This window comes from Lagopus leucura, unplaced genomic scaffold, assembly GCF_019238085.1.
Source record: "Lagopus leucura isolate 7727_CA_CO unplaced genomic scaffold, USGS_WTPT01 49928-0_obj-0_obj, whole genome shotgun sequence".
Taxonomy (NCBI): Eukaryota; Metazoa; Chordata; class Aves; order Galliformes; family Phasianidae; genus Lagopus; species Lagopus leucura.
The window spans coordinates 1-8,136 of NW_024962956.1; the positions used below are offsets into that span (position 1 = coordinate 1).

At 49.7% G+C, this 8,136-nt stretch overlaps 2 protein-coding genes across 2 annotated transcripts; both read right to left on the reverse strand.

Moving 5' to 3' along the window:
• Window positions 1–5: 5 nt before the first annotated feature.
• LOC122190914 (keratin, type II cytoskeletal 6C-like) lies at window positions 6–2,573 on the reverse strand (the record flags this gene model as incomplete). Its single annotated transcript, XM_042891063.1, has 6 exons — window positions 2,064–2,573; window positions 1,016–1,230; window positions 770–830; window positions 537–632; window positions 217–381; window positions 6–86 (listed from the first exon to the last, which is right to left on the reverse strand). Coding segments are annotated over exons 1-6 (1,128 nt in total), but the record flags the coding sequence as incomplete, so codon positions are not given.
• Window positions 2,574–7,054: 4,481 nt separating this feature from the next.
• On the reverse strand, window positions 7,055–8,026 carry LOC122190915 (keratin, type II cytoskeletal 59 kDa, component IV-like; the record flags this gene model as incomplete). The annotated part of the gene is made up of 4 exons (XM_042891064.1): window positions 7,055–7,187; window positions 7,260–7,404; window positions 7,493–7,527; window positions 7,806–8,026. Coding segments are annotated over 4 exons (534 nt in total), but the record flags the coding sequence as incomplete, so codon positions are not given.
• Between the last annotated feature and the right edge of the window lie 110 nt (window positions 8,027–8,136).

An 8,136-nucleotide genomic window follows, 5' to 3' on the forward strand; every position in this document is an offset into this window, starting at 1 on the left:
ACATTCCTGGTCAGCTCCTGGATCTCGATCTTGGTGTTGCGCAGGCTGTCCCCATGCCTTCCAGCAGTGCTCTGCAGCTCCTCATACTGATGGCACAGGCATAGAAAACCATCCATGAGGAAGCCCACCCACAACCCAAAAGTCCCCTGGCTCCATGGCACGGAGACATCCAGCAGCAAGGGGCCATCCCAGCTGCCACGACTCTGCCCAGCTCACCCGGCTCTGGTACCAAGCCTCAGCTTCAGCTCTGCTGTTCTGGGCAATCTGCTCGTACTGCCGTCTGACCTCCTCAATGATGCTGTCCATGTCCAGGTGCCGGTTGTTGTCCATCGACACCACCACAGACAAGTCCCTGCTGATTGTCTGCATCTGAGACAGTTCCTGCAACCAACACGGGGACAAACCTGAGCACGGGAGCAGAGGAGGCCAAGGGATGCTCCGCACACATCCCCCATGGGCACCCATCCACTGCAGGGTCCTGAGCCACATTTCCGCTCCTCACCCTTGCTCCAGCCCAGCCCAGGAAAGGCTCCTACCTCCTCATAGATGCACCTCAGGAAGCTGATCTCATCAGTCAGAGCTCCCACCTTGGCCTCCAACTCCACCTTGGTCATGTAGGCACAGTCCACATCCTATAGGAAAAATCACATTCTAGACCATGGCTTCTTCCCACCCTATTAGCAGCCAGCAAGCATTGTCTCCAACCAGAAATTTTCTGTCCCACATCTGTCTCCTCCCAACCTCCTGCCATCCTGTTCCCTGCACTCACCTTCTTCAGCACCACAAACTCATTCTCAGCAGCAGTGCGCCTGTTGATCTCTTCCTCATACCTGTGGAAGAGGACAAGCCAGGTGAGGCTCCTGCATGGCTCATCAAGTAGCGGTGCTCCCTCCTCTTTCCTCCACAGAACCCCTCTCACACTCCTGGTGAGCTCCTGGAGCAACTGGCAGACACCAGAGACCTGCATGCCGCCCCAGCTCTCCTGCCTTGCTGCTCACTCCATCTCTGCACTTACTTGGTTTTGTACTCCTCCACGTATTGCCGCATGTTCTGCAGCTCGGATTCCAGCTCTCCCCTCTGTCCCAGCAGAGACTCCAACCTCCTCCTTAGGCCCTGGATGTAATTCTCAAAGATGACATCCAGGTTCTTCCTGGGTCCTGAAGGCCCTTGCTGCTGCAGGAGCTCCCACTTGGTGGAGAGAACCTTGTTCTGCTGCTCCAAGAAGCGCACCTGAAAGCCCACAGGGGGTTGTGTGAGACTTTCACCTTGGGATCTCACAATGCATCACTCTTCTCAAATCTACTTCTTTTGAAGGCCAAGAGAATCATTTCTCAAATGACCAACAGAACCATGACTTTTAAAGCCTCTTTTCTAAGAGAATGTTTCCTCCCTTCTTTCTCCTCTTTTCCTTCGATTATACATTAATTTGATTTCTTTTCTACTACATTTTTTCTCTTTTGTTGAATATCAATAATAATATGTAGATTCCAGGTCAACAGACTACTTCTATTTCCAAATTTTTTCAAGCATTAATTTACTGAAGTATTAGATTTTTTAACTTTTGCATTCTAGTGAATCAACTCTCATGTTCCTCTATATGGGAGAACACTCATCTTAGAAAATACATGAGGAATTTCCAGTTCATGTTCTCCAATTGCAAAGAACTCGAAGAACATTGATCTGTATGTGAAGCAAATTAAGTAATTGACAATTATTAATTGAAATTTCATTCCTACGCTTCTTGTTCATTGAGAAGAAAGAGGACTGGCTTGAAGAACTGCTGAGGATAACTGAGTACCCTGTGATCACTTTCGCCTGTCTCCTCAGAGAAAGATAGAGATGGAAAGTAAGAAAGGATTTGGATCAAACAGAACTAGAGAAGGACCTTTGATCTCCCTGCAGAAGAAAAATGTTCACATTTCTCTAGGAGGACTCAATGAGAAGAACAATGCTTGCTTTCCAGACCTTCCAACCTGGAGCTGAGAAGCATACTTCCCTCTTCCCAGCCCAAAAGATTTCCCCAGAGTCCCCATTCCCAGAGAGATGTAGTTTCAGCCTCTCACCTTGTCAATGAAGGAGGCAAACTGGTTGTTCAGAGTCTTGATCTGCTCCTTCTCCTGGCACTTCACTTGTTGGATCTGAGGGTCAATGTCAACATGGACCGGCCGCAGGAGGGTTGGGTCAACCTGCACCGGTTGGATGCCTCCAGGGAACCCAGGACCACCTCTCACAGGGCCACCAAAGCTGCCTACTCCTCCACCAATTACACCTCCTCCAATGCTGCCAAATCCTCCTCCATAGCCTCCACCAAGGCCAACAATTCTACATCCGTATCCTCCGCCATAAGAGCCACCCATGGAAATCCTTCCGCTGCCACCCATGTTGTGGAGGCTCCTGCTGCTGAAACCTCCACAGCGTCCGCCGCCTCCAGTTCCCCGGGATGTGGAGAACGAGCTGTAGCTGATCCTGCTTCTGCCCCCACTTCCTCCAAAGCCACCACCAATGGCAGAGCAAGAGCTGTAGCCCCTTCTGCTGCCACCTCCAAAGCTTCTGCAGACAGACTGCCGGGACATGGCTGCTTCTTCCAAGAGGAGTTGAGCAGAGTAGGAAGACCAACGGAGCTGTGCTGCTGGGGACGGATGCGGAGAGAAGTGTGCACAGTCTTCTCTGGCTCCACGGCTCCAGGCATTCCCTTTTATCTGTTTCTAGAGGTGGGCTGGGTCTACATGGGTGTGAAGAGGAAACAAATTTACTGTCTTCATCAGCTTGGTGCGGTTAACAGATTTTTGCCAAATTGTTGACTCCACCCAGAAATACGCTTTGCGATGCAGAAGAGAATAAAAGAGCAAGAGCATTGGAATAGGACTCAGTGAGTAAGTGGACTCTCATATCTTTCTGTCATCTGGAAAAATATGTTTTACAGTGATGTAGTCATGTTCTTCCCTCCTCCCACCTTTCTAGCTGTTCTTAACAATTTCTCGGTTTATCTTGATTCGGATCTTTTGCATTGAGGTTCAGTGTCAGACAAGCATTTTGGTGGAAATCAGCAAGAGTGAGGCTTTCACAATTCCCCCAAGCACACCCCGAATCTCCTACTTATGTGGAAAACTGCTGATGGTTTTTCAAGAAGCAGTTTCGTGGTGTAAAGCAAGAATACCACACATTAACATTTGACAACGGTCAGCATTTCTTTATTATCCAGAAAGGAGGTGCTTAGTTCTGCTCCAAAGAGCAGGCTGATCCCCATCGCTGGGGATGGGAGTGCCTTCTCCAGGGGAAAACTCCGGGAGAGCATTTCTTCCAGCTGAGTACCAAGACACCAAGAACCTGAGCAGAAGGAAGAAGAGAATGGGGATGACCAAGCTCCTCCCGTTTGCTTTTCTGATGGACACAAGGACTGCTGAACCCGGAGAGAAATGGAAGGACCCTTCCAGCGCTGTAAGTGGTAATAAAGAACGAAGAAAGAAATACAGCAGAAAAATACAGGCAGGGAAAACCACGACTTGAGAAAGTAGTATTTTTTAGTTAAATTGGCAGACAAAGGATCAGGCTGAGATTATTATATCTGATCATTCCTAAAGAAGGGGCAACAAGAAGTTTGAAGAAGCTCGGATGCCTTCAGAAGTAGAGTTACGGTATCGCGGTGTATATGATGCATGTTTTAAGAGCTACAGCAAAGACATGTAAGAACACGTGAATCTTTGTAGGAAGACTAAATTTACTTTAGAGAAATGTATTTTTCAGACACAAGCAGCTGCTTCAAAGTATCTGGCTCTGAAATAGGAAGTTCATTTGATAGACATTGTTCAGATGCCTTCGGGGTATCATTTTAGTCATGAGTATAATCTTCAAGAAAAACAAAATCCCTAATGCTTAACTCTAAAAAAAATCAATAGATGCCAAAGGAAATACATTATGCAGCACTCTGATCATTTCAGTCTTCCAAGAATACACTGTATATGAGCTTCCAATGTGGAATAAACATCTTATGTTTGAACTTTCAGGATCTCTCATAAGACATGGGCAACAAAGTGCTGTTTGAAAATATCACTGGTATCAGCCTTCAGCCACAGGCACTTCAAAGAAACAACCCACAGAGCAGCTACAGGAATCAGAGATGTAAATGCTTCTGGCTGTCACTGGGATGGAGGATGCTGGGCACCAATCTCTTCACACAACAGGACATGGGAGAGTGGGGAATGTCACACCCAAGGGACTCAAGCAATGTTGGACAAGGTTCTCCAGGTGTCTGCAGCTCGCCCAGTGCCACAGGCTGCAGCTGGAGAACGGGCACCATCCCAACACTGGGACAGGGACACTTTGCCTTGCAAGAGAATGGCCTTCGTCCTTGGCTGGTGTCCCCAGGAAAGATAAGGACAATCCCAGAGAAACGAAGGGGAGCTGGGGTTTTGTTGGAGAAAAGCAGGTTGTATCTGCTCATGGCCTCCCTCCGTGCTGGCAAATACCACTGCGAGATGCTTTTCTCGGGAGGCAGCACGAGCTGCTTGTAACATCCCACACGGCAGCTCCACAAGTGGGAGAAACGTGCTCACTCAGCCAAATGCCTGGGTGCTGACCACGCTCAGCTCCTCCAGATAAGACGCCCAGATTGAGTCACTCTGACGTCTCCAGACAAGATGGGAAGATTATAGCAGAGCTGGAGTCGCATCAGCCTCCTCCAGGTGAAACTCGATAGGCAGCCTGGGCTCCAGCAATCCCTTGCGATCTCTTACACAAGGAGCCGTGCGCAGCACAATTGTCCACGCAAAGCAAAGCCCAGACTTGGCTGAGAAGCTGATGCTGAGCCCAGCTGCAGAGCTCTCCAAGAGGCAGCTTTGGGTCCTGATTCTGCACAGCCAGCAGGTCCTGGCACAAAGCTCTGGAGGCAGCACAGGCAGAGATGCCACCAGGATTCCTCACTCACATGGTGAGACTGAGAAGAAACAGAGCTAAAATTAGGCACCAAAGCCGCTGACTCTTCACCAAGCCAAACCCAAAGCACTCTTGGCAAGGGCCCAGCTGCTCAGAGGCGTTGCTTTCCCATCCTCTTATTCTGGGGACAAACAGAGCTGTGTTCTCCAACTCCCCCGCTGCTCCAAGGGACGAGGAGGCCTCTCCAAAGACCCCACAGCCCTTTCCCGTGGCCCGGAGTTGGTCTTATCAGAGGGCTGCACTTCCTGACCCACTATGGGGACACAGCAGCTCGCAGCGAGTTGCTTTGGGACTCCCACACCACTACTGAGAGCGGTTGCTGTCTCTTTGATCTCTGCGTGCGATGCAGGAGCTGAAGCTCAGCTCAGATCTAACACATCAGCATTCTGCCCACCTTGCTCCCCATGCCCTCCAGCTAGAGACCAGCTCTTCCAGTCACTCTCACTATAAAGCAAACACACCGAGAGACTGGTCCAACTTCTCAGGCACCCCATTGGGATGAGATGCCCATGGGTCAGGACGGACCGCCCCTCTCCAGTCCCTCATCTTCCCACTGCTGGTAAGTGGAGAGCAGGAGGAGCTGCTGGTCTCTAACACTACTGATCCTCATGGCTGCTGACCTTGCTCTGCAGATTGCTCCAGGTCAGCATTCACATCCATGCTCGCTGGCAGCTGCTGCCTACAGGACTCTTTCTGTTCCCATCTTTCCCTACCACATAGTAGAGTCCACTCCAGGGCAGCGCCTTCAGATGCAGCCACAACAGCAGGGTGATCTGATGTCTGCTCCCTCCCCATCGCTGTCTTTTTCCATCACAATCACTGTGTTTGGTCTCTGGTGGTTTAGCCACTACTCTGTGCCAGCATTTGTGCACTAGGAGAATAGTTTTTTGTTTCTGATTTCTGCATACCATTTACATGTCTTCTTCCTGATGATTATGAAGACAAAGAGACAAATAAACTCCTTTCTTAGGTCTGCTTTAGTTTCTGCATCATCAGAACACTGTGGTGAGCTGTGACATGAGTAGAACCATAATGAGTGCATTACTCTGCATAAGGACTGAGCCCTAGATTATGGCACGGATAAATCCATTGTCTCTGAGTAGTTTAAAGACACAATAAGTGATGACACCTGATCTGGAAATTATGATTCCCAGGTTAGGATTATATGAGGATCTTACCCACATTTCCCCAGACTCCAGCACTTCTCCATTCTGGGCTCCCTGGCTGCACCCATCTACTGCTCATTCAAGGAGAGAGCATGCAGAGCCCCTCCTATGTGGCCCTGTGATTTCAGGCGGCGCTATGACACGTAGAAGTCAAAGGGAATTGAATCACTGAATCATAGAATACCTTGATCTAGGAGGAACCCAAACCCCTGCCACCACACAAACCCAAACCCAAAGTTTTGAGAGCTCCAGTAGCTCAGGGCAACCAAGCTGCTTCCCCAGAGCAATAGTCATTCTACCAGGAAGTGATGACAACAAGACATAGTGAATGTTCTCTGCAATTTATTGAGAATGGCAACATCCCAAGGACATACCACAAACAGAAGAAGAAGGGAGGTGGGGACAATACATCTTGTTCCATGTCACCAGGGGCCTGGCACAGAAAAGCAAGCTCGGTTCTGTTTAGAAAAAGTCCTCTGGGCACCTGCAGCCACAGAAGGAGTCCCGTCTGCCCCTCATGTGCCACAACCCATGACACAAGTGAATGGAAGCAACAGGATGTACTGCATGCAGAAGCACCCCAGGGCTACGGCCATCAGGACAGAGGAAGAAAGAGTGGTTTTATACACGTTTGCCACAGGGCAGCCAGAAATGTACAATGCAGCAAGGAAGGCAGAGCGGTTCCTCCTTGAAATCAGCTCTCCGTACGGGGTATCCACGTGTGAGACTTTGCTCGGGCTGCTATTTCTTCACTGAGTAGGAGGCTGTGGAGCAGTGTGTCCCGGCCACCAGGCTCCCATGCTGGGAACAAGCCAGGTAGACCAGCTGGCTCATGCTGGCCATGAGGGACACAGTTTGTTTCATGGTGGGCTACCGGAGATGGATTTAAGGAGGCTGCGCTGCTGCGGGGGGAAGGGAGGACATGCTTTGTTTCTTTCTCAGTCGGCCTTCAGGGCTCAGAACCTCACTCCTGAAGACTTGACAGAGGTGGTTGTGACGCATCTCCGTATGGAGGAGGATCCCCCACTGGAGCTGAAGTTGCCACCCCCAGAGCCGCAAATCCTTCCACTTCCAGAGGAGAAGCCTGCGCTGTACATTCCTCCTCCCATTCCACAGCTGCCGCCAGAGCTTCCACCTCCAAAGCCTCCTCCTGAGCCACACACTCCTCCCATTCCTCCTCCCATGCCGCTGCCTCCGAATCCTCCTCCCATGCCGCTGCCTCCAAATCCTCCACCCATTCCGCTGCCTCCAAATCCTCCTCCCATGCCTCCTCTTCCTCCGGAGATGGTGGTCCTGCCTACCACAGCTGGAAGAGATATAGTGGTTATAAATGGGCCAGTGGGAAGATTTTTTTCAGTTGAGATGCAACCTGCCGGTGCTTTGCAGATACTTACAGACATTGACGTTGGACATCCCATCGTTGCACAGCCTGTGAGAGGAAACAGAAAGGGTTAATCTTTGGGGGCATAATAGCTTTTTTGGCTAACAATACTCCTAGCTATATTCTCTAGCTATATGTTCCCTCTTCTTTTTGATTTTCACAACTGTACTTGTGCCATTATAAGAAAAGTGGAAAACATTTGTGTTTCTGGCTAAGAATTGCATTGAATGTAATATATAAGGTTTATCTCCAGAGGGATATGTAAAGACCTCATCTTCACATGGACTGTCAAGAAAGGTTAAGAAGACGCAAATAAAGGATAGTACCTGTTCTCCTCTCCCTCCAGCAGCTTCCTGTACATGGCAATCTCCACATCCAGGGCAATCTTGACGTTCAGCAGCTCCTGGTATTCCTTCAGCAGGCGAGCCAGGTCCTCCTTGTCCTTGCTCAGAGCAGTTTCCAGCTCTTCCAGTTTCACCCTGGCATCCTTCAGGGCCATCTCACCCCTCTCCTCTGCCTCAGCAATAGCTGCCTGCAGCTGCTGGTTCTGAGGAAGGAGAAGGGCACTCCCTCAGAACACACTTCATTCTTTAACAAAAGCCTTCAAACACAACTTGAATGATCAAGGATAAAAGACAACACTGAACAAAGTCAATA